Source organism: Mandrillus leucophaeus, unplaced genomic scaffold, assembly GCF_000951045.1.
Source record: "Mandrillus leucophaeus isolate KB7577 unplaced genomic scaffold, Mleu.le_1.0 Scaffold996, whole genome shotgun sequence".
Taxonomy (NCBI): domain Eukaryota; kingdom Metazoa; phylum Chordata; class Mammalia; order Primates; family Cercopithecidae; genus Mandrillus; species Mandrillus leucophaeus.
In genome coordinates this window covers 1,016,073-1,043,633 of record NW_012110874.1, presented here as the reverse complement: position 1 = coordinate 1,043,633, position 27,561 = coordinate 1,016,073, and the positions used below count along the sequence as shown (strand labels likewise).

The following is a 27,561-nucleotide window of genomic DNA, read 5'->3' as shown; positions in this document are numbered from 1 at the left end:
ACTCCTAAAGGCTATTGTAGGTTTATTAATTGGGCTAAATTCAATAGGGTCTTAGACAATAGAGAGGCCCAAGAAAAGGGGAAGAGACAAGGGAACTGCCGGTAGGCTGGAGGATTCAACACACACATTTATTAAGTATTTGTTAAGTTTGTGGTTGTATATGTGCATGATTTGTGGTGCCCCAAACAATTACAATAGTAACAACAAAGGTCACTGGTCACAGATCATCATCATAGACATAATGATGATGTAAAAATAATATAATTATGAACAAACAATCATGTATTAATATGTATTAATAATGAAACAGTTTGAAATAATGAAAGAACTACCAAAATGTGACACAGAGACACAAAGTGAACACATGCTATTGGAAAATGGCGCCAACACACTTGCTGGATACAGGGTTGCCACAAATCTTCAATTTGTAAAAATGTGTATTTGCAAAGTGCAATAAAGTGCCATAAAACGAGTTATGCTGGTGCAGTAGTATCATTGGCCTGAAAGATTTCACACTGAGCCTTTCCTTTTAAAGTTAGGCTTTACTTAATTTATCCAAAATATATGTTTTTTTCCTATTTAAAAAATAAATTAGTCATCTTTATACCTGATACCAGTGTTTTTTAAATAGAACATTCTATGTCTAAACTAAATGTCTAACATGGATGTTATATTACTTTTCCTTCTGTTCAGTAGAAATTACCTTTTTCAATGAGTGTCTCCTGCCTGCCTAAGTGAGATATTATCCGTGTTTCTGACATTTTCCGTTAAGCTCTTCTTAATCAGAATCTCACAGGATCAAACTGAGTGGTCGGTGTTTTATTGATGTAAAAGTATTACCTGAGTATCCCAGACGATTTCTTAAAATTAAGGCATGATATAATTACTGGCTCGCTAAAATTACCTAAGGGCTCCTAAGCATTTTTGAAAGCTACGACCAAAATACGTTTCTGTTTCTCAGAGAAAATGGGAAATATGAGAGCCGTACACAGTGTGTTCTTGGAAGCAGTGGATTCAGCTGGAATCATGTGTAAGAACCATCTCTATTTCTATTAATGTCGCTTCTCTTGGCCTAATGATGGGAAAATGCTTAATTAACTCCTATAAATAAGAATTAATTTGCAAGATTAATTATGGTTATTTTTTGTAGTTATGTGGTATCAGCTGTTGAATAAGGAAGGTGTTTAGATAATATCAAATAAAATTATTTAATTAACATATAACTTAATGAAGTGATTACACTCAATACCTTTTATTGTCACACAGTGATCATTTTATTTCAAGAACATTAATTAAAATGAAAAATTATATTTGTGTGTAAAATTATAAACATTACTGTTTTTTTTTTTTCTCATGTGTTCTTTACTATTTAGGGAGAGAGCCAATTTTCACTTTGTAGGCTTCCCTACTAACATCTTTCCTTTTTTCCAGCTAAAGAAAACAAAGGGAAAATAATCTTCTCTGGTAGTAGCATTATTTTCTAATTCTGAAACATTATTTTCTTCAGTTTGTTCCCTTATTCTAACATTTTTATTTTCCACTGACTCATGTAACAAAGGTCTCCAGAGGTAATAGGTATTTCTTGTTCTTATATTTGTAAACATAAAGAAATTTGCTCTCATTGCAAGGATAGTGGTTAGGAGCTTGTGCTCTAGAATATGACCATCTGAGGTTCAAGTTCCATGTCTACCACTTAGTTTTGTTTTGAAAATAACCTGTTTCTTGGTTATTCATCTCTAGAACACCTACTCATAGAATTGTTGTCAGAATTAAATTAGTTAATGTGCATGCAAGGCTTAACAACAGTGTTGCCTGCGTTTGAGCTTAGCAAGTAGTAAGGGTAACGGACATCCTTACTGTCATCATCTTCTAAAAATGCATTAGAAATTTTACAATAAAGGGAATTTTTATAAAAATGAAAGACAAGTAGGTACTAATCCTGTCTGTTGTCTTCACTCTCTTGTCCTTTTTGTTTTATTTTTGATTTTTGTATTTTCGAATGTCCTAGTTCCCATTTTACCATGACACGGTGATTCCTTTCAGTCCTTTCACACTACTGGAATTGAAACTCTTCTGTTCCCTATTAAATCCCTTCCTCACTCTTGTACTATTTGCCCACCTTTCTTTCTTATTTCCCTTTCTCTGTATCCTGCAGCACTCTCTTGATTTCTTTTTCTTTCCACCCATTCTTTGTGTTATCTTGTTTTTTTTTTTAGATCTAAATCCAGGTATTCATTTTCCTTGAGCTTTTCCCTGAAAAATTCACCCACCCTTCAGCTATTAGCTCTATGAAGATATTCCCTAATGATTCTCCCCACCTTGACCTATGCCCTGTTCACCAAGCAGTGGGCAGTTTTATGATGTTTAATAACTCTTAGGCAAAACTGGGCAGCATGGAATTATAAATTTTTGAAACTGAAAAACTCTAGTATAACCTAGCTCAGCCCATTCAAATTAAACAAAATTACTTGGATTAAGATATATATAAGCTTATTTTAGGAGATCAAAATGAGTACCAAAAGTTAAATTTGCATGGCAATTTACAATATGTGAATACTTTGATTTACATTAACCCACCTGTCCTCACATCATCTCCAGTGATACTGGTTAGGCAAGCATTTTTTGTCTGTCCTCAGTCTACATTTGAGGATCAGAAAGATTTATAATTTTCACAAGATCGTATTTCTAGTAATTGAATAAATGTGATTTAAATCTAGTTTCTGTAAATTCAGTACAGTTTGACATTTGGTCACCAGATAATTCATCTTTTTGTTGCCCTCTAGAAGTGCCATGAAGTACATGAAGTGTGTCTCACTAATTTTAGTTTTTTTCTCGATTTATATTTGTAGAGGTTAATGATGCCTTTGACTAAATGTTTTTCTGCAGTGTAATACTATCCTGGTTTCTGACACTCAAAAGCACAGATGAATGTAAGTGGAAAAATTTTTTCCAACTATATGTATATATATATTTTTTTTAAGTTCTACTTTTATTTAGATTTATAGCATACATGTACAGTTTTGTTACATGAGGTTCTTTTGTTTGTTTGTTTTTTGTTTTTGTTTTTGTTTGCGTGTTGCGAAGTTTTGGGTTGTAAATGATCCTATCAGCCAGGTAGTGAGCATAGGTAGTTTTTCAGACACTGCCTGTGTCCCACTCTCCCGGCTCTAGTAATCCCCAGTATCTATTGTTTTCATCTCTATGTCCATATGTAACCAATGTTTAGCTCCCACATATAAGTGAGAACATACAGTATTTGGTTTTCTGTTCCTGTGTTAATTGACTTAGGATAATGGCCTCTAGCTACATCCATGTTGCTGCAAAGGATATGATTTCATCTTTTCAATGGCTGTGTAGCATTCCATAGTGTATGTATACCACATTTTCTTTATCCAATCCACCATTCATGGGTGCCTAGATTGATTCCCTGCCTTTCCTATTGTAAATTGTATTGTGATAAACATACAAGTGCATATGTCTTTTTTTTTTTTTTTCTTGTGGGACAATTTATTTTCCTTTGGGTATATAGTGGGTAGTGAGATTTCTGGGTTGAATGGTAGTTCTGTTTTAAGTTATCTGAGACATTTACAAGCTACTTTACACAGGGGCTAAACTAATTTACTTCCCAGCAACAGTATATAAGTGTTCCCATTTATCTGCAGCCTTGTCAGCATCTGTTGTTTTTGACATTTTAGTAATAGCCATTGTGTCTGGTGTAAAACGGCATCTCATTGTGGTTTTGACTTGCATTTCTCTAACAGATTAGTGATGTTGAGTATTTTTCTTTTTTTCATGTTTTTGGTGAGCGCTTGTATGTCTTCTTGTAAGAAGTGTCTGGTCATGTCTTTTGCCCATTTTTTAATGGGGTTATTTGGTTTTTGATTGTTGAGTGTTTAAGTTCCTTATGAATTCCATAAGACTCTGGATATTAAACATCTGTCAGATTCATAGCTTGCAAATATTTTCTTCCATTCTGTATGTTGTCTGTTTACTCTGTTGATAGGTTCTTTTGCTGTGCAGAAGCTCTTTAGTTTAAGTCCCACTTGTCACTTTTTGTTTTTGTTTCAGTTGTTTGTGATAAGTTAACCATAAATTGTTTGCAATGACTGATGTCAAGAAGGATGTTTCCTAGGTTTTCTTCTAGGGTTTTTATAGTTTGAGTTCTTACATTTAAATCTTTCATCCATCTTAAGTTAATTTTTGTATATGGTGAAAGGTAGAAGTCTATTATCATTCTTCTGCATATGACTAGTCAGTTACCCAGCATCATTTATTAAATAGGGAGTCCTTTTCCCATTGTTTATTTTTGTTATTAAAGCATAACTGATAAATAAAAATTATGTATATTTAAAGTACAGTGTGATGTTTTGATATACATATACCTTGTGAAATGGTTACTACAATCAAATTAATTAACATATTCCTCACCTCACATAGTGAACATTTTCTTGTGTGTGTGTGTGAGAATGCTTACGGTCAACTCTCAGCAAATTTCAAGTGTATAGCACATTGTTACTAACTGTAGTCCCCGTATTGTACATTACAACTTCAGAATTTATTTATCTTATAACTGAAAGTTTGTACCTTTAACTAAAGTATCCCCATGGATATGTGTTTAAAACTCCCTTTGCTTATTTTTTATTTTAACAGGTTTTTGGGGAACAGGTGGTGTTTGGTTACATGAATAAGTTCTTTAGTGGTGATTGAGATTTCGGTGCACCTATCATCCAAACAGTATAAACTGTACCCGATTTTTTAAATGCACGTGGGGAAATATTTACTTTGAATCTTTCTCCTGACAATAATTAATCTGATGTAGTTATGGGCTATGTGCCCAGAAGTGCTCAGAAAGACTGAAGTGATGGTGCAGATATGCACACCTGCAAGCTTTGCTTTACATTTTTTCATGGTACACTAGTTTAGCCCCTGTTCTTCGACTTTCTAAATCACTGAGTGAGACCTGTACTGGGATTTTCTATCTAGTCTTAAAAGAGAAAGAGGACTATACATTAACTATATATTACTCCAAATAAGTTGAGACTTCAAATAAAGAAAAATGATGTTTCTTCCACCACAGCTAAAATAATCAGATTTCCCAATTTGCAAGCTTTATCTGGAAGTTGGTAGTAGAGTGGTAGGAACTGTTATTCCTAAGAGCATATTCTGGCCCTGCTAAAGTATTGGATATATTATTTTGACAAACCCCTTTGATGTTCTGTGCTTAAGTTCAGTTGTTTTTATAGAGAAGGCTAACCAGTAAAGTAGATATGGAAAGTCTTTGAGTTTGTGCTGACTTGAATAAACCTGGAATCATGCTTCCATGTCAACTAAGAATTATATAAAATGTTTATCTTCAAGGCTCATACCAATCAGAGTAGTTAACTTGAGAATTAATTGCTTCAAACTGACATGCATTTATTATTAATTATCCAAAATGAAGGATTTTTTGTATTACAAATATTCTATTATAAATTCATAAAGAATATGAAATCTTTTAAAAGGTCTAAGTTAAACTTTATAGGTAATGAAATGGAATTGTGATAGAAGTTATATTTATACAGATCTTACATGTTAGCTCTATGAAACAAAGGGAAAAATATCAAGTTTGGTCTTTGATGACCAAAGTGGTATGAAATTATTTCTTAAAGTTTAGCAAAAACATGCATAGATTAAAAATTAAAAACCAAGGAGGAAACTGCAATAGGAAAATAATGAAAAGATACACTCACCAAATGCCAGGTTCTAATCTAGGTCCTATATGGCAGAGAAAAACAAAAGAAATTTCTTATATAGATTGTATTTTAATAATGAGAAACAAAAATTAATATAATGATTATATTTATAATGATTAAATTTATAATATGTTTATAATATGTTAAAAGCTGATAATAATGTTATGGTGAAAAATCAAGGCAGGTTCAGGAGAGTGTGTGGAGGTATTTAATTTTCAGGTAGGATTGTCACCAAGAGCTTTCTCAGTGTTTCTCATAAACTTGAGAAGTACCTTCTTTTTTAATAAAAAAAGAAAAGAAAATTTAAAAACAGACTCTAGTCCTCAAAGAGTTCTATGTACTGTATGTTTAAACTTTAATGTAAAAAATTTTAAATAGCAAATTCTAGTGAGAACAAAGACACAGAGAAAGAGGAATAGAAGTGAAGATCATAAAGGAAGAAGAGGCCAAGTCAAGTATAAAAAGTAAAATAAAGAATTAATAGAACCACTTTTGTATTTTTCATCTCTTCAGACAGCGGTTTAAGTGAGCCAGGGTCTATAGTAATAATAGCCACAGCACCTAATAATTTGAGCACTTTTCCCAGTGCCAGATAGTGTTAAGCACTCAATAATAGATTGCTTCAGTTAATGTCTACACCCATCCTCTGATGTGTTACCTCCATTTACAAATGAGAGACTGAGCCTCCAAGAAGTAAGTAACTTGCTCAGAGACACACAGTTAGTAATTGGTAGGACTGGAATGAGAATGCAGTTGTTACACCCTAAAGCTCATGGAGGCACTCACCATATTTTAGTGTTTTAGAATGCCATCTCCTATCCCTGCCTTTCTGCCTGAAATGGCTCGGATAATGCTTTCTTACTGTGTATGATTGTCTTTATTTTTCAGAGACGTCCCCATTTCCAGTTATATTTTTATTTAGATATATTGCACTTGACTACATTACAGGCAATTCACAGAGTAAGTTTGTTTGGGGAAAGGTGTTTATAGCCTGAATCAAAATTTTTTTGAGTTTAAAAGCACAATTTTTTTTTTTTTAAAGTGTTGAGTCTGCAGGGTGTGAACTCATTTTGATAATAAAAGATGTGGTTAAAAGGTGAATAAAAATCTGTTATTTTTTTCTTTTTCAGTTCTAAATAATTGCCATCGCTTCATCAGATAATTGAATTTACAAGTTCTTTGGATAATCCTAATAGCACAGAGAGCAACAGTTTTAGGGAAAGGTTATGCAGAAGTGTGAGCACTATTTTTCTATTTTTCTTCCTTCTCAAATTATTGAGGAACAGTGACATTTTTTAGTTTAAGTTGCATAATCTTCTAGGATACAGAAACGTTTCTAAGTAGGTTAGTCAGAAGTATTCTGTAAAGTATTTAGAATAATTGTCCTATTTGCATAGAAAAATATGTAGTACTCAATATTTTGTATTACCATTTGATTTGCTATTTACTGATGTGTGTCATTAAGCATGCTTAAAAATAAACTAGTAATTTGCATGAAAATACATTTCAAAAAGCATAGTAATCCATTAATTAACCTGGTAGATAATGACATTTGAGCCCCTCATCCTTTGAGCTTGTTTTATTGCTATTTTGCATTGCACAGTTTCTAAAAATGTATGGCCGAAGAAGCATACTTGCAGGGATTGGAGTTTATTTTGTAGTCTAAAATCAGAAACCTTTTGTTGATAAAATGGGCACATCCTAGAACATAATAGAAATATGTTTCTGTTTTGCACTTAATTAAAATGTACAGTTGTTATTTAAACTTTTAATGAAGACAGTGTTCACAAATTTGAATGCATGAAGCTTATGCATGAAGATCTTGCTTTTTTCAAAGTCATTAAAATTTTAAGGTAAACTAATAACATATATACACATATATATACACACACATATATATATAAAGAAAAAAGTTGCATCTGGCTTTTGTTTTATTTTAAAATTTGCTTTGATTACATTCATTAGTAAGTTCTCTGTTTAATTCCACATTACTTTCTTATAAATTTAATTTTACAAATATTTAATATTGGGGGATTTTTAAAAACTAAAGTCAGGGAGATTAAAAAAACTAACTGGATATTTTCCATGGAAAGAAATATAGGTCACATGGCCATAAATAGTTTTGAAAAGTAATTAAAATATCAGAACTCTCATTTTTTAAAATTTATGTTTTAAGTTCATGGGTACAGGTGCAGGTTGGTTCCATAGGTGAGCTTGCATCATGGGGGTTTATTGTACAGATTATTTCATCACCCAGGTATTAAGCCCAGTACCTCTTCGTTATTTTTCCTGATCCCCTCCCTCCTCCCACTCTCCACCCTCTGGAAGGCACCAGTGTGTGTTGTTCCTCTTTGTGTGTCCTTGTGTTCTCATCATTTCGCTCTGCTTAAGTGAGTACGTGCAGTGTTTGCTTTTCTGTTTGTGTGTTAGTTTGCTAAGGGTGATGGCCTCCAACTCCTTTCATGTCCCTGCAAAGAACATGAGCTCATTCTTTTTAATGGCTGCATAGTATTCCATGGTGTATGTGTACCACATTTTCTTTATCTAGTCTGTCATTGGTGGACATTTAGGTTTATTACCTGATTTTTCCATTGTGAATAGTGCTGCAGTGAACATGCACCTGCATGTGTCTTTATAATAGAATGAATTATTTTCTTTTGAGTATGTACCCAGTAATAAGATTGCTAGGTTAAATCGTATTTCTGTCTTTAGGTCTTTGAGGAATTGCCACACTGTCTTCCACAATGTTCAAACTAATATACATTCCTACCAATGGTGTATAAGTGTTCCTTCTTCCCCATAGTCTTGCCAGTGTCTGTTATTTTTTGGCTTTTTAATAATAGCCTTTCTGCCTGGTGTGAGATGGTATCTCTTTGTAGTTTTGATTTGCATTCCTCTAGTGATCAGTGATGTTGAGCTTTATTTCATATGATTGTTGGCTGCGTGTATATCTTGTTTTGAAAAATGTCTGTTCATGTCCTTTGCCTACTTTTCAATGGATGTGTTTGTTGTTTTCCTTGTAAATTTAAGTTCCTTATAGATGCTGAATATTAGAACTTTGTCAGATGCATAGTTTGCAAAAATTTTCCCTCATTCTGTAGGTTGTGTGTTTACCCTGTTGATAGTTTCTTTTTCTGTGCAGAAGCTCCCTAGTTTAATTAGATCCCATTTGTCAATTTTTGCTTTTGGTGTCTTCATCATGAAATCTTTCCCCTTGCCTATGTCCTGACTGGTATTGCCTAGGTTGTCTTTCAGGGTTTTTATAGTTTTGGCTTTCTATTTAAGTCTTTATTCCATCTTGAATTAGTTTTTGTATATGGTGTAAGGGAAGAGTCCAGTTTCGATGTTCTACAAATGGTTACCTGGCAGAACTATCATTTTTCATGATAACTGTTTAAGTTTAATGTGTATTTTAGATCACAGAAGTAAAGATAGAATTACCTAAATAAGATACACAAATACACACACACACACACACACACACACCCCTACAACACCCCTCCACCACACACTAACAGACCGGCACATTCATTATATATATATATCAATTTATCACAAGTCTTTGCCACTCCTGCGTTTGGAAAGAGACCAGAGAGAGAAACTGAAAGTTGTAGTTTATAGCCTTTTCTGTGATTCAGGACAATAAAGTAGGCATAATTTAGCTATGTTTATAAAATAAATGGACAGATCTATTTGAGATGCTAGATAGCTATAACCTTAGATTTTGTGGATTATAACCAGCAATAAATAAAATTCAATCCATGTAACATAAAAAGGGAAGGATCGTGTTAGAACATTGTGGCAAGCCCTGTGCTGTATCGATCTCTTCAGACTACTAAAATCATAAAACTGTCCTTGCTTTTCAGCAGCTGTTCTTACCCTCCCAGATATTTGTTCACATTTACATTAATTAAAACATTCCTTAGAATTTTGAACCTAATATTTTCTGCTTTCAGTATAAATTCTCTTTCCTGGGGTCACTTAGCTCCTGGGCATTATTTTAATCATGGTAATATGAATGGATTGATTAAAGAATTAGATATCAAATAACTTATACTAAATTCATATTCCAAAAACCTGCATTTTTTCACATTTTAGCCTGTCTTCAGTTGGAAAGTATCTTACAATATTGATGTGGTAGTGATATTTTTTCTCTTCATTAGAGATATAGAAAATAATTCATCTTGAAATGGATGATGCCTTAGATTTGAAGATATATGGTAACTTACCCGCTCTGCTATCGTTATAGTCATCTAGTCACTGGAGAACTCTTCTTTTTGTCACTCAATTTGAAACCTCAAGGGTTGTACCTTACAATAAATTTCCTTAGCTTCATCAGTGGGAGTGAAGTGAGTTTAGTGCAGAATGATATAAATGATAGTACTTCTTACATCAAAATCCTTATACTTTGAACAGACACTTTATCAAGTGGCTGAGCAAACACAGCAGCTTTTGAAGTATTTGAAGAGCCATTGAATTTAAGAGTCTTCATGCCTTCACTGTTCTTTAATCTTATTAGTACATGCCTCCTTCAGAACACTGGCTCTTCCCTGGTTCAAATTTAAGGACTTGGATTATAAAATAATGGCTGAAAACTTCTTATCTACTTCAACCTGTTGATAGATATATGAAATACTTAGGAAGCTCTTGAATTTAAAATAAGAAATCATAATATTTTAAAATGCTATCCAAATTGATAGGGACCTATTTTATCTCCTTTTTAAAAAAAACTATTAAAAAATTGTCATTCTTTCCCTACTGTATTTTTTTTCCAGTTGAACAAGGTAAATTTTATGGCCCAGTGTTTTGTATTTACTAATAAAATGATCAAATGGATCAAATCAATAAGAAATGGACTAGAACAAGTATAGTAAATCTCAGATATTCAGACCTCAACATTACTTTTAGAAATGGCAATCTTGTATATCTACTTGTGTCAGTAATTTAAATGGATATCATTTTATCTGATTTTCCTGTTTGTATTCTTCTCTTGTCATATTCGTTCTGTCCTCTTTATGCTTGGAATGTGATATGTTTTGGATATTTGTCCCTGGAGATCTCATGTTGAAATGTGATTCCCAGTGTTGGAGGTGGGGCCTGGTAGAGGTGTTTGGGACACAAGGGAGGATTCTTCGTGAATGACTTGGTGCCCTCCCCTTGGTAACAAGTGAGTTCTCACTTACATGAGAGCTGGTTGTTTAAAGGAGCTTCACTCCTCCTCCTCGCTCTCCCTTGCACCCTTTCTTGCCATGTGACATTCCTGGACACCTTCTCCTTCTGCCATGATTGTAAGCTTCTTAAGGCCCTCACCAAAAGCAGATGCCAGCATCGTGCTTCCTGTGTGTATGGTCTGCCGAACCATGAGCCAAAATAAACCTCTTTCCTTTATGAATTACAAAGTCTCAAATATAACAATATAAAAAATTTCAACCTGAGAAATAAACAAGAAACTGTAAATGAAAACACTACCTTATTCTTGGCATAAAATGGGTGCCACATGCAGACAGTAAGGTAATCAGAGCTGCATTTGACTTATGCACACCTCCCAACTCTACCACGTAACAAGCTGTCTGCCTTTGGGCCAACTCTTCTCCCCTTCCACTTCCGTTTCCCTAATTCAGCCTCAGTTTCCTTACTTTTGAGTACTGTCACTTGTACTTCTAAAACTCAGTCTACCTCTCTCCTTTCCCACTGTCAGAGATTAGACATACATAACTATCCTTGGACTGTTGTTAGACTCCTGACTGGTTTTCCCGACTTAGTCTTTCCACTGTCTGTTTCATACTGCTTACAACCTGCGGGTTAATTTTTTTGATTGTAAAACCCTTTCTCAAGAATTTTAAACACTATCACACTTAACTAACAAAATAAGTCTTAAGACCCTAGCCCAGCCTTCAAAAGTCTTCATATACGGCTTGTCCATCATAGTTTTCTTCCTTGACTCTCCCTTTCATTGCATATTGCTTTTTGCTCTACTTGTGTAGGTTCATATGTATGCCTAATCTCCCTTTACAGGCTGTAAGCCACATGTAAATGAAGACCGTATCTTAGTTATTTTTGTTTCTTGCACAATATCTTGTACATTGTATGTATTTAGTAAATGAATGGGGGAGTTAAGATAATTTATTGTACCCTCCTCAATTATAAAAAACAGTATATGTAATTTGGCTTTTCTTGGTAAGTCAGTGTTGTCATTCTGAATATCAGTTTCCAAGTTTTATTGGGAACCTATTATGAGAAGGTCCTCTGCTAGGAATATGGAGGTAGCTATGGATAACAGATGACCTTTTAAGGTGTCCTGCTAAATTTATCTTGTATGCTCTGTATTGGAAACTATATAACGATGATAGTTGAAAATAAGTATAAATTGGCTTTGAGTCATAGTTTCAGAGGTAAATTTTCACAGAAAAAGGACAATGTAGGAATTGTGGTGCTGTGTGTGTCCTGTATCATGTATGTACATGTATGTGCATCTGTGTGTATGTGCATACACATGAGAGAGTGAGGGAGTACCCGAGAGAGAACATGAAAAACAAACAAATCAGTTGCTCAGATAATCTCTTTGAAAAGGCTTGTTCTAATTCTAAGCAGTATTCTTAAAACATGTAGTTTCCTGATACTTGAATAATATATGGCATCGATTTGTGATTATAAAGCTTTTTCACACGCATTACCTCTCATTTAGTGTTTAAATTGGTAGAAATTTCTGGATTTTAAAGGCCACATTTTCTAAAGGAAGCTATTGTTTTCCCTGGCTAATGTAGACACAGAACTGGGTGATTGCACGATTGGACACAGAAAAATTTTTTCTTTAAATTATAGGCCAGAGAAACATGTCTAAACCGATGTTTTGAAACTTTCCCTATGGCTTTTATAAGCTTTTCCTGTATGGCTACCAATTATATAAAGTAAGTAGATTCTAACATTTTCAATATGACAATCTCTTTCAGTGTCAAAGAGAAATGAATCCTTATATAGCAATTGTTCTTTTACTGTCCTTTGATCGAGAAAAGTATACACAAAAACTATGAAATTTTGTGACTTTAAAATTGCATTTTTTGGTGTGCGAAGCTCAGTCTGTACTTTATTGTGGGAAAAGCATGTAAAATGATGGACACATGATTTTTATTTTACTGTAACATTGAAAATAACGATTAAATATTATTTAATTCTGTTTCAGAAAAATAATTTTGTTGAGGACATTCTCCTTTATTAAGAAAAAAAAAAAAAGGCATGCCAGGCATAGTAGCTCACTAATCCCAGCACTTTAAGAGGCTGAGGTGGGCAGATCGCTTGAGCTCAAGAGTTTGAGACCAGCATGGGCAACATGGTGAAACCCCATTGCTACAAAAAATATAAAAATCAGTCTGGTGGCATGTGCCTGTGGTCTCAACTACTTGAGAGGCTGAGGTGGGACAAACTGCTTGAGCCTGGGAGGCAGAGGTTTCAGTGAGCCAAGATCGCACCACTACACTGCAGCCAGGGTGATAGCCAGACCCTGTCTCAAAAAAAAAAAAAATGCCCCTAGGTAAATGAAGGAATTATTATTTTTAGTTTTGCAACCTTGAATAACTTTCCTATAACATTTTAAAAATTATAATTCAGGTGACTAAAATGAATGTGTTCATAGGAGGAAATAGTCATCTCTAGTGTTAGTGAGAAGTTGAATTTGATTAGGAAGGAGTTCAGAACGTGCTACCCCAAAATATGCCACTTTGGCTTATTGATTATTTTGAGCTGAATCTGTTTGAGAAACAACAGATGCAGAAAGAGCTCTTTGATCTCCTCCTTTCTACCAAAAAGCAAATCATAAAATTGCTCGTGAAAAAGGTGTCTTTCGTGTGCCAGGAATAGGAGGACATTCTCATCACCAGAGACTGGGAAGTCGAAATAGACCTGTACAAACAAACCTACTAAAATAACCCTGTCTTCCATCAGTTTCCCCCGTATATTTCCTCATTGTGTTCCCACAATTTACTGCCCCCAGCACAAGCTCTTGTGTCTTGTCACATTCCCATAATTGATCATTCATTGTGTGAAAGGCACATTAAATGTTTGGACCTAATGGTGTCTTTTCTTCCTTTTTTCTTTTTAACTTTTAGGTTCAGGGGATACATGTGCAGGTTTGTTAGTGGGTAAACTGCGTGTCGTGGGGGCTTGGTGCACAGATTATTTTGTCACCCAGGTAATAAGTATAGTACCTGATGGGTAGTTTTTCCATCCTCACCCTCCGCCCATCTTCTGCCCTCAAGTAGGCCCTGGTGTCTGTTGAATTAACGCAGGAATGGAAAACCAGATACCTCATGTTCTCACAAACGTGAGCTAAACTTTGAGTACACATGGACACAAAGAAGGGAACAATATAATCTGCATTTTAATAGTAAAAACATGTACATTCTTTGAAACACAGCGTCAAATGTGTATAATAACATAATTTAGTCTTTAGACAACACCTAATCGTATATAAATTCCCAGCCCCTTACAATCACGTAACTACTCACTCAGTGAGAACTTACAATGACAGGACTGCCAGTCAGGTTGGGAACCATTGCTTTTGATGATATGCTTGCCTTAGTTAGCCACTGCTATCAAAAGCCTATGTTGTCAACCAGTAATTCATTAATTGATATATTAATTCAGTTGTTTTTAAAGTATTCTAGAACATTACTCTCTGAACTGTACTGTTTTAGTTTTCGGAAGATTTATCCCAGTATTTAATGAACTGGAATGAAGAACAAAAGCTAAACTTCTATTTGAATAGTTTTTTTTTATTCCACAGTATTTCATTATTTGCCATGTCTTTGATTATTTATTTTCGTTATCCATATTTCAGCATTAAATGTATTGGTAGGCTCAAATCATGTTCAGCTATACTGAGTGACTTTAAATGTCCCTGTGCCTAGTAGTCATCATTTGAATCTCAGTCGTTCTTTCTCAATACGGTAATATTCTGATTATCAATTTCAGTTTGAATTAGAGAAGGCTGGCCTGGATTCACTAAAATGGAGCCAACACTACTAGCAGAAGTTTCTGTAGCATGTCCATCTTCACTTCCGAGTTTCTGTAGCGTGTCCATCTTCACTTCTGAGTTTCCGTAGCATGTCCATCTTCACTTCTGACTTAGACAAAGATTTTCAAGGGTTGACAATGATGGCTTATTGTTCCTTGCTCAATGTGATAATTAATGTGATAATTTTTGCAGTAATGGTAATATACTAACATTTCTGAGATTAATGATATATTTTCCAGGAAATCAAAACAAAAAGCACTTAAACTATCGGCATTTCTACTAAGGCTAGAAGAAACTTAAGATTTCTAAGATACCAATGCATATATCATTGTAGATTTTTGTATCAAGTACCATTTCTAGATACTTTGAGCCTAATAAATTTGAACATAATGATTGCTTTTATTAATTTTGCTGTAAATATGCTAATACCATCTAACAACTTATTGTGAAAAACCAGATGTTCAGTACAGATGCAACGAGGCATTTCCTTTTTTGAATATTTTTTTATCTGAAGTTGATTGAATTCACAGATGCAAAATCCACAGATATGGAGGACTGACTGTATGTATTTAGTAATATATCTAGCAGACACTTGGAGATAGTATAACTATTAGTAAATATTTAAAAGGCGACTACATGTTGAACTTATTATTTATGACTTGTCTTGGTAGAAATAATATAATCTCACAGAGCAAAATTTCTATTCAATATGGAGAAGAATTTATAACAAGTGGAATAGGTTGCTTGAAGAGAAAAGTAGATTAGGTACGTTTCATCCCAGGCTGGGTGATCACTTGATGAGTCGTGATGGGAGTATAGCAGGGATCTCATGGGTGTGTGCAGTAGATAGCCTGTAAAGCCCCTTTCAAACATAAAACTGTAAAAGAAGAAATGAGTGCTTAGCACAAATTATGATTTAACACTGCTCAAAAACTCACTTTTAAATTGCTCTCTCCGCACATATTTTACAATGTCTCATTCAACTCCTCAACTGTTGTGAATTCCTTAAAAGCCGTACGTTCAAAATTGTGCTAGATTCAGATGCAGCGGAATATGGAGGGCATCAGAGACTGGACCACAACACTGACTTTTTTTCTGAGGCTTTTGAACATAATGGGCGTCCCTATTCTCTTTTGGTAAGTAAGTTTCTCAACATATTTCCTGCTATTTTAATTTACTCTCTTATTCTTCTAGTAATGTTTTTGTTCAAATAAACAACTCTTCAAATAAGCAACATGGAATAAAAGCATGAAGGAAAGGGATTAGGGAGAGGGGACTATGCTTGACCAGACGTAATGTGTGGTACTGGACTAAATTGTGTTTTGGAAAAACTAATAGTAAAGGATATTTAGGGGACAATTGGCAAAAATTAAATATTAATAGGATTCAAAACTATTTCTCAAGAAATGAGCAGAAGGCAGTTTTTTTATTTTTCTTTCAATTATGAACATTTCTATTCTTTATGCAACAATTCACTCTCCTTCTGTTCTTGTTTTCTCCATAACATTTTATATTAAGCAGATTTCTACATTATGGACTAGCAAATGAAGTTTCATTTAAAACACCTTAAAGGAGTCAATGAAAAATGTATCTTTCTTTTCTTTCATGTGGTAAATTGAAGACTGAATTCATTCTAGTTATAAAATTCTCTGGATTTTTTATATTACTGAAGGAAGTATTATATGACATAACTAATTTTTACATTGTGGTGTTCACACAAATAGAATGTTAGAATGTTGCTTTAAACTACTACGTTTAAATTCTTTAAAATATGTAGAATTTAGTAAGTTTCTAGATTCAGAGGAATTCATTGTTTAATTTATGGCCATATAGTAGGTTCAAAACCACATCTACCATTCCTAATTCTAGGAGGTACCTAACAAATACATGACTTTACCATAGCTGTTAACGTTCTTATGTCATTAAATTCTCTCACTTTTCAAAAGTTTAGATAGAAGTCAGGCATGAGAATCTCTGTGGTACCCCTAGGCCTTCCATCTCTCTACTGCTTTCCCACCTCTCAGAGTGATGCCAGCACTCAGCTTTGTAAGCTGCCATATTATACATAAAAGTGAAATCCCAAAGATCACAGCGTAAAATCACTGAAAAGAGCAGGGATTACAAAGTGTGAGTTGTTAGATTATGGGTTGTGAGGAAAGTGCAATGGAAAGTCCTGTGAGAATTAGGTGTTGCCCTAAATCTGTGTGTGCGCATATGAGTGTGTGTTGATGATGACATCGATCCAGCTTTAGATATATTTGGAGAAAGATATATATTTTTAAGAGAGAGGGCTCAAGGGTGCCATCACATTCTTCAAGGAATTATTACTGTAGTCTGTGAGAACATTCAATTTTGACATGTAAAATAAGATTGATAAAAATAGTTTTTTATCAAGGAAGTGAATAAGAAAATTACCATAAAGTTCTGAAATAATCAAAAGAGTTAGATGCCCTTAGGGTTTCGGAAAGATGATTCAGCTCACAAAGGGGAGTCATGGGGAAGGAGCAACTGATTGCAATAACACTGAACTTTCACTGATGGAACTAGAATGAAAGGACTTGGAAAGACTCAGACCGCGAAATTCTTACATAGCCAGCTTTTCTAAATGTCTGTGTACCCCAACAGGGTTCTGTTATAAAGAGCCTGAAGGTATAGTGAAAATATCACAAAATGCCATGGCACAGGACCTGGGATCCTGACCCTAGTCTGCCATTTACTCACTGAGAAATTGAGTGATTTAACTTTTTTTTTTGCACTGCAGTTTCCCCCACGTGTAAAATGAGGATTATTCATATTATCTTCCCTATAGCAAGAGATTCTTAGGAAGCAGAAACTCTTTAACATGCCCAAGGTTTTTGGAAACTGTAAAATGCTACTGCATACGTATTTTAAAGATGTTATTGTCATGGATAGGCAATTATTATTTAGTAGTTTAAACATGTCAAAATACTAAGTGTTTTGAGGACACACAATTAAGAATACCTTCTCCCAACTTTGGGGAATTATAATCTCAGGCAACGGCTCAGACTTTTTTGAGGTGGGCAGAAAATATCTTCACATCCTTTCAATTTTGTGAGAGTGAAGATATGCTGGCATAATTAAAACAAGCCAGCCAGCCAGTGGCAGCAACATCAGGAGATTACTTTTCAAGCACTAATGGAATTGATCTCACCAATGTGGAAAATGCAGTTGTAAATTATCAGATGGAATAAAGAAGATCTCATAAGTATCAATAATACGTAGAGGAGGACAGCACTGCAAGGACATGGCAAACAGAAAAGAGCTGAACGCTGCCTGCAGCAGAACTCTAATCCAGTGCAGCCGGTGAGATGCGGGCTAGCTCTCTCCTCCCAGCAGCAGAGTCTTGTTTTCCATGACTACAGTGCTTCAGGAATTACTCGTTTAAATACACCTTTAGGCTCCAGATGATAAGATCACTCGTTTTAATGTCAGATTAAGGGAGTCCACACAGACTAGTAAAATACAGAAAATCTAGGCAAACAGGTTTTCTTTTTACCTAAGTTATTCAGCAAAGAGCCAGAGGAGGAAAAAAAAAAATCACATTAACAAATGTACCTACTGTAATAATGCCTCATTATAAGGAAACTCCTTATTAAACTGAGTCCTATGTGCTGGGATTCAGTGGAGGTGCTTGAACATGATCATGAGTGCTGTAGGTCTTATACCTCTTCCAGTGAGATCACTCATACCTCCCATTCTCACAGACTAAAAGGAGGAAGGAAGAACAAAATATAACTTTTCCTTCTTCCATGAAATTTTTGCCCATCATAACTAGTACACAGCATTTGCCAAAGCTTAATTTGCAAGCTTAATAATCCAAAGGATCGCTGAATAAGTGTCAAATCTGTTTTCAAAGATAGCAACAAACAGCTCAAAGGAATTTTATAATAGCCATACATGCTGCAGCATCAGCAGGTACTGCTCTAGCCTTGTCTCTGTGTGCTCCGTCAGTTGAAACTGAGAGCCGGGGATAACTGCATGTATACCGCCATTGAAACGTATTTGCTAAGGTCAGAGTATGTCACAAATGTCCAAAATCGATGGGACAGAGCTCTGCCAGTCTGCTTTACTGGCAGTTATTGGAAACTCCATTTTAGCATAATCATTTCTCTATAGTTTGATTCCTGATACAGGAACTTAATATGTTAACCTATATGTTAATCAGTGCACTGGAGGCAGGGGACTTCCTTTCTCTCCTCTGATTCATCAAATCAAATTCCATGGCACAAATGGGAGAAAAGAGATTATTGAGCCTTAAATGAATTCGATTTCTTTACATTAACTGAATGATGATGATGAAAATGAGAATAAAGCAATAGATGTAGCACTAATTACTTTGACAATTAGGCTTCTTATCAATAAGAAGTAGATGTATTTACTCTCATTCTAAATTTGGAGGTTCAAAAGTAGACTTGATTTAAATGTAGGATTTGGCATAGATGTATCATTTTTATTGCCCCTCACTTGTAAGTTTTAGTACAGCTTAACAGTTGGAAAATATATTTTACTCTATTCAAAATTATGAAAATAGTTTTTTAGAAGAAAGAAAATCTTGATTTTTAGTTTACTTTTTTAATGTATATAAGTTAGATGAGCTAATATACATTTCTATACAGAAACACTAGCATCACTTTTCTCCCAACCCTAATGCAAAATAATGAGAATTAGAATAAAAGAATACAATTTATTTTTTCTTAAAAAAGTATTTTATGAACTAAAGCATGTATGTGAAAACTAAAATCATTTTATATCATCTTTTATTTTTCAAAAGACTGTGTAATTTTTATTATGAAAAAAATGTGTGTGTAGACTATGAAGGAATCTAATGACTTTTTCATTGAATGATGTTTTGTTTGTTTTTTTGTGAGATGGAGTCTCACTCTGTTGCCCAGGCTGGAGTGCAGTGGCACGATCTTGGCTCACTGCAACCTCTGCCTCCCAAGTTCAAGCAGTTTTCCTGCCTCAACCTCCCAAATAGCTGGGATTACAGCTGCACACCACCATGCCCAGCTAATTTTTGTATTTTTAGTAGAGATGAGGTTTCATCATGTTGACCAGACTGGTCTCAAACTCCTGACCTCAGGTGATCCACCTGCCTCGGCCTCCCAAAGTGCTGGGATTACAGGCGTGAGCCACCATGCCCACCCACTGAATGCTGTTTTCATTCTTCCAAAATTATATGTGTATATGCTATTTCTAAACTTAAAAATTTCTAAGAGAATATTTTAAATTGCCCTTTAAAGTATTAAATGTTTTTTAATTTTAAAATTTTCTTTTTTAAAATGTTTGACACTGTGTTTTCAAAAATTGTGTAATTAAATTTTGCAAGTCAATTATTAGTCCTAGAGGAAAATATAGTCCTAGAGGAAAATAACATTTTGCCTGAATGACATAAAATAGACCATTGTGTGAACAGTTGTTTTTTTAGCCACACTCATGGTTAGTGTAATAATTAAGTCATTAAAGTCATCAAAATAACTGAGTAGATTAGCATGCATTTGACTCTCTTAATAAATGAATTGGATTGTACTGTGCTATTCTGATTCTTTGTGAAGAGCAGACTACTAATATAGCTAGAAAAAAATGAAACTCATGGCTGTATACTACATTGTCTCATGTTCTTAAGGTGATTCTAGATATAAAATGTTTAGGGCTTACAGGCTAATAAATGGACATAGAAGATATGTTTATCAGCATGCATGTTATGCATAGTAAGTGCCTTCTATATACAGGTATGTCAATATACTTTTTATATTTAAATATACTTAAATGATTGTGTTTAAATCTACTTAAATGTGTTCATGCTTCTTTTCTCTTGCCATATTAATCAAAACTATTGTATGAATTAAAGTGATAAAATGAGAATTACAGAGCCAATACTTAGACCAAATTTTAGGAACCCCAAATTGTTCGTGTCTGTAATTGTCTCATCATAAGGGTTAGCTCTGATTGTCTTAAGTTCTTTAGTATAATTAGTAGTAATTTCCTAACCACTAAAAAAATTGATTTACATACTCAGAAGAAAACTCAAAATTCCATAAATAGCCATAGTTAAGAAAAATCACTGGCTTAGGGAAATTCTTCCGTGTTGCCTATACCACAAGGGCTCTGGAGCAATATAAACACATTCTGGTAATTAACACTGCAGTGAAATATACGTATATTATTACAAAGTATTTCTGTTAATGATATTATACAATTGTGAACCAAAGGGTTTTTTTTTTTTAGCATATTGCATTAAGAGGTCTCTAAGTATGATGGAAGTGTCGTTATAAACCTCCTTACATGAAAAGACCAGTATCTGTTAGTGAATGTTCTTGAAGCATTTTTTAACCATCAAATGCCACAATGGGGATATATTTCAGTGCATATACTACAAACCTGGAACTTTGTTATGGCATCCTTTGGAAAAAAAAAAACCTCTCGGCTGGGTGCGGTGGCTCACGCCTATAATCCCAGCACTTTGGGAGGCCGAGGCGGGCAGAACAGCTGAGGTCGGGAGCTCGAGACCAGCCTTACCAATATGGAGAAATCCCGTCTCTACTAAAAATACAAAAAAAAATTAGCCAGGTGTGGTGGCGTATCCCTGTAATCTCAGCTACTCAGGAGACTGAGGCAGGAGAATCACTTGAACCTGGGAAGTGGAGGCTGCGGTAAGCTAAGATTGCATCATTGAACCCCAACCTGGGTAACAAGAGTGAAATTCCGTCTAAAAAGAAGAAAAAAAAAAACCTCTTAAATTTAGACAAGCGAAAATGCCAAAACATGAAAGAGTAAGAGTGATTCTAAATTATCATTATGTAATTATTATTATATTTCATTAATGAAATAATGAGGTTATGAATGAAACAATAGATATCACAATTGCTTAGGATCCAAATCTGAGCTATATCACTATAACACGCACTTACAGAGACCTCTCATTATTTATCCTAGACCTGACTAATGTGTTTCATTGCAACTTTCCCAGGCACCTTGGACTTATCAGAGTCTTTTGCCTGCATTGTAGGACAATACTCTATAAGAGAAATGTTTTCCATGTAGAGGGAGCTGAAATTACTTTGTCTAGTTTCTGGCTCTGCTGAGATATTTAGATTGGTTTTCAGTTTTAGATTGCTCATGGCAGAACAATTCAGAACCATTCCAATTGTAACCTGCTGTCCCACTGATTAGTTAAATCCAGTTACTGTGATCCCCAAAATGAAATATGTAGACTATGGCCAGCCGCGGTGGCTCACGCCTGTAATCTCAGCAATTTGGGAGGCCAAGGTGGGCAGATCATGAGGTCAAGAGTTGAGACCATCCTGACCAACATGGAGAAACCCCATCTCTACTAAAAATACAAAAATTAGCTGAGTATGGTGTTGCGTGCCTATAATACCAGCTACTCAGGAGGCTGAGGCAGGAGAATGGCTTGAACCCAGGAGGCAGAGATTGGAGTGAACTGAGATCACACCACTGCATTCCAGCCTGGTGACAGAGCAAGACTCCATCTCAAAAAAAAAAAAAAAGAAAAAAAGAAAGAAATATGTAGACTAGACTAGATCCCCTAATAAGTACATGGGAAACTCCTTTAGAAGGGTAGGTCACTTTCTCAATTTGTACCTGTTTTGATAAGATGTAGGGAGGGAATGGGTTGAATCACACTGTTTGTTTGTTTGTTTTTATTTCTCCTTCTTTGCTTTGGGTTGTATTCATTTTGTCTGTAGCTTGATTATGGAAATGTGCTCTCCTTTGGACTGGGTCTGTCGGGATCTTTGGTAATAGTCCTGCTTTATTTGTGGATAACTCCAGCTTCCTTTTATTGACTCACTCTCATAACATCTTGCGTATGACAAAGAGAAAATGTTGCATAGAAAGGATTGCATTAGCAGTGAAATTCTGATGTGGTATGATAGTTATAAGATATAAAATACAATGTGTAAACTATAGGGAAACAGCTTGTAGCACTGAAATATATGGTTTTCTCACGCTTAGTGACTGCATGGATGTAATATTTATCTTTTTGGAAATACTGTATTGCAAAGCAGACTATGAGACATTGAGCTACAGTGACTGTTAGCATTTGTTAATCTTTTCAGATGATCTTCATTTCCTAAAACACTATTACTTTGAATTGAAGATTAGAAAAACTGTTCTCTAGCCATTAAATCCAGAATATAAATTTCTTTAAGTGCCACCATTTTAAACCTGCTTTAACTTTTGATGTTAAAAACTAACCAAGTGTATCAATATGTCTGATTTTTTTGAGTAGTATTGGTTCTTTATTGTGAAACCTTAAGAGAAAACATTGTGTTCATTTGCAGAGTTGAAATGTATTGGACATACAAGTCTCATTAAATGAAAATCAACTGTTCTGTTTCTTTAATTTTTTTTTTCCTAAAGTCATGTTTGCTTTGCGCCTTCATTCTGGTTCTAACCTCTGAAAGCCTTTTTTTTTTTTTAACCATCAGGCAAGCTTTCATTTAGAGATAAAGTGACTGAAAATAGTAAAATATCAGCAAAGTCAGAAATGAAGAGAGATTGTCACAATGACAACCATCTATAGTATTATTTTTACTGTTTGCTTTGTTAATACTTAGATACATGGTTTGAACTAGCATATAAATAGCATTAAGCAGTTCAAATCACTTCTCAATTTTATGTAAAGATTTCAGATCTATTAGAGAATATCTTGTTAAATATGCATCTATTGATCCACTATTATTCCTTTGTTCATTGTTCATTTTTTTAATTCAGTCATCATCAACATCTGCCTTGTCCAATGGCACCAACTGAGAGTTAGAAGTAAAACGTATGACTTCCGCCTTTCTAAAGCTCATAGTCTAATGAGGGAAACAGATGGTAAACTTGAAAAATCATTCACAAATTGTGGCAAGTGTTCAGAAAGAAACAAAAAAGCTGCCATGGTTAGAAAAGAAGAACTTACCATATCTAGGGTTGTCAAGGAAAGCCTCTCCATACAGCTGGGATTTTTCCAAGAGATAAGGAACCAGCAAGGCAACGAGTGTTTACAGCAGAAGGCACATCATAGGCAAAGAGTCAACAAAAGGGGAGTGTTTGATGTGTCCAAGGAACTGAAAGGCTCCTGCGGCTGGAGTGTAGTGGGTGAAGATGCAAGCAAGTAGCTCAGCTGGGATACCAGATGTAGGCAGAGAGGAGCGAGTCAGGGCTGTGCACACCATGGAGAGAATCTGAATCCTGGTTTAAGTGCAATGGCAAGCTTAGTCATTGGTTTAAATTGAGAGTTAGGATTCCTTATATTACATTTCAGTTTTTGTTCTTGAAAGGGAAAAAAAGAGACAAGATTACAAATAAAAGTGTCTTGATGCAAAACAAGTGCTTTGTATATTGCTTTTCTTCGTCTGACTGAAGTAGTAACATTGCGAACTGGCAGCCTTCCTTCACCACCTGATAGAGCCTCAACATGGCAGTGACAGGGCCGGTTACATCATTCCTGTGAGGAGCATTGGTTTTCATTAAGTCGTATGGAGCCCTCTAGTGGTGATTGCTTTCTGATAGCCATGTTGCTGCCAGAACAGTAGGAACAACTGCGAAATTGAGCCTTCTAAGAGCATGTAAAATTGTAAAGGCAACTGTAACTGTAGGCAGATGTGAGACTGCATCCTGCCTATATCTCTTTGACATATGACAGGCCGTTTGGTACTCCCTTCAATTGCACTGACATAATTGTTTTGACGTAGGTGTACATTCCAAGCAGAGTGGCGCTCATCCTTCAGAACGTGGATCTGCCGAATTGAAGAGGCCTGATTTCAGCTCCACGAGATGCAGATTGGTGTTTTGCTTTCTTGTTATCACTGTCACACAGCTTATAACATGTAGCTTTTCAGAATACAGTTGTCTAGCCAAACCGTCAGGTATCCAAAGTTCAATATTGGTTTATGCAAATACAGCAAACTTTTCTTTAAGTAGATGGGAGAATATGTTTAAAATATTAGGAATCCTAGACCATATTTCCAAGTCATCTTAGCAGCTAGGATTCTCAAATGGAAGTGTTATATATAATATGTTAAAAACATTTTGCTTTCCTGGCTAATTATTTGATCCTTTTAAATTCTAATTTGAATCATTTGTCATGTATGATTATTTCTGTTAAATGTACACAGTATTTAAGATGGATATTTGGTGGCTGTATTTGTTCTGATATCTTTTGGTCTAAATTATGAGGTACCAAGATTGTTTCTTTGTTGTTTTTTTTTTTAAAATTGTGTTTAGAAATACTGTAATAAATATGCAATAGTGATACAAAATAAAGAATTATATCCAAGATAATATAAAAGCCATTATGTATGAACTTATCCATGTCTCGTTTTGTGTGAGTTTTATTTTGTGATCTCTTGTCCACTAAGTATCTTGTTAAATGCCATTACCTCAGTCTTTCTGAAGCCCTGAAATGGTAATTGTAGCGTTTCAGAAAATGTCTTTCATCTCAATCAATAAAAAGCTTTTGTAAAATTGCCTTTGCTAATGTTTATTTTGCTATACTATTGTAGGGCTTGATTATAAATGAATATTATTGTGCCTTATCTCAACTCTAATACCTTCTCCACATACGTTCACATCTACATGATGGACTAGGAAGCATGCAGATTAATATTTTTTTTTAGGCGCAATTTTGTGACTTGAAATCACACTAACCAATTTTGATATCTAAGCTACTCCTTCATTGTAAACCTGAACACTTTTAGAAGCTAAATTAAGTATCTCAACTCAGTAGAATACTTCTTCATGAATGTACCCCTTGGTTAATTAAATACCAAGATAGGTCTAAGATCATTGATTCATAACTGAGACATTATATTGTACTTATGGGACATAAAGTATCTGTTACTTTTTTAAAAAGATCTAATTTTTCCCTAATACTAATACTGACTGCTTGTGTTTTGTTTTTCGCCTGATTATTTGTGATTAATTAGAAATGAGTTATTTCATTAAAAACTCAGTAGGAGAGATAAGCAATAAACATTTTTACAGCCAACTCTATACTGTATATTAACCAGCATCCTTAAACTGTTTTTAAATAAAGCCTTGAGCATCTAAGTGTGAAAGGTGTTATTTACTTTAACTTCTAAACAGAATAGTGGTTTGATTTCCTGACAGAATCAGCAGTGCCAGCTGATAATGATTCGTGCTGGGGAAAATTACTGAAAGTCATCCGTAATGATTTTCCCATTGCGTGGACATTGTTAATATCTTAGCACTGGCGTGATCTCTGTACTGTGACTGTCATTGAAAAAAACACAATGTAGAACCCTGAAGAATGATATTTCATGTTCTAATTTATAGTTCTTTAATTTTGCATGTGTTATATATGAAGAGATATACCGTTTATTAGATATAGTTTTTAAATTACAATAAATTATTTAACATCTAGAACCCATTTACTTTTCATTTTGACCTCTGTGGCAAAGTGAGGAAGACCAGACTAATTATATACCATATTTGTATTATATTGATTGATTTTGCTAATAGGTTCTTTAATTTCAGAATCTAAAGTTAGGATTTAACAATGTAATATAAGTTAATTGCCCCTGTCAAGTGCCCTTCTCCCCCACCCAGAAGAGCAATAAATGCATGTTGCTAGGTAGGAATTACAAAAACCCATACAAACAAAATATTAAGAGTCCAAAATGGAAAGCAGTTGGGTTATATCACAGCATAGATGACCTTTATGGAACATTCTAATATTCTAATGTATTTTACTGTAGGACTTTTCATTTACGTATCAGTAACATTCTCATTGTTATGTCATCTTGTGGGAAGTTCTTTATTGGCTAAGTGTTTCAATAATCAAAACAGAGAGTTGCAAAATTTTACTCTTATAATGTGCCTTATATTGTTTTTTTCTCTGACATGTTTATTACCAACATCGGAAATTAGAGTGACCTTTGTTGACTTTTTAAAAATAAATATTTTGCTGTTTCAGTTTTTTATGTTCTAGAAAACATGAGTACAGATTTCTTGCTATCATTTTCTAATATTAGCAAATGAGTTCTAGTAGTTGCCCTGTTATCCATAATAGGATTTACACCTAATGCTAGTGATGCATAAGGTTTTCATTTAATAAATAGCCTACTCAGAAAATACCATAGCTCGTAATGGCCAAAAATTGAATTGTAAACATTTCTCCTAGAATGGTTCCCACTTTATACCACTTGAACTCCGAGGGTCAACTTTTCTCATATTCTCTTTTCTGTAAGTGTCTTGTTTCTCACTTTGCCCTGTTCTTAGCTGACGTGTTTATCTCTAACCTAAAATGAGGGAGTTAGCCACCATGTTCCTCAAGTTCAAAAAGTAACCAGTGGCAATAAATTGATTTTTCTTATAATAGCTATAAAAGAATGCAAGTTTTTGTTGTTTTTTGTTGTTGTTGTTGTTGTTGTTTTTTCTCTGACTGAAGCACTCGCCTTAGCAATACCAATTCAATTCAATATTTATCACCCATCAGGGTTATAGCCATTGCTATGGGGATCATATAGGAGGTTGTCTGAATAAGAAGCCTGTTCTTCAAATAATACAGAAGAGAGTGCAGACAGATCTGGGGGAAAGCAATGAAGGGTCGTGTGTTTTCCTCTCGCATTCAGCTTTCAGTTTCTGCAAAAACACCTTTTCACTGTCTCTGGTCCTGAAGCCATTGAATCTGTTGATGAAAGCAATGTAAAATAGCTTTCTTATTGGTTTTCCTATGTAGAAAGAGCTGGAACAGACAGACCTGATAGAGACCAAAACAGTGAATCAGCTTGCTGGCTGGCCTTGTGCCTCTCAGACTATTTCTTT

General features: G+C 34.6%; 1 protein-coding gene across 1 annotated transcript in view; it reads left to right on the top strand.

The window, feature by feature from the left end:
* Positions 1-25,241, top strand: part of LOC105532926 (1,4-alpha-glucan-branching enzyme-like) — a gene marked incomplete at its 5' end in the record, with an annotated part of 105,057 nt that extends 79,816 nt beyond the window's left edge. The window contains 2 exons of the mRNA XM_011971269.1: positions 15,761-15,878; positions 24,468-25,241. Of these exons, the coding sequence (XP_011826659.1) occupies positions 15,761-15,878; positions 24,468-24,524 (175 nt within the window). The remainder of the gene's footprint in view (positions 1-15,760; positions 15,879-24,467) is intronic.
* Positions 25,242-27,561: the final 2,320 nt, after the last annotated feature.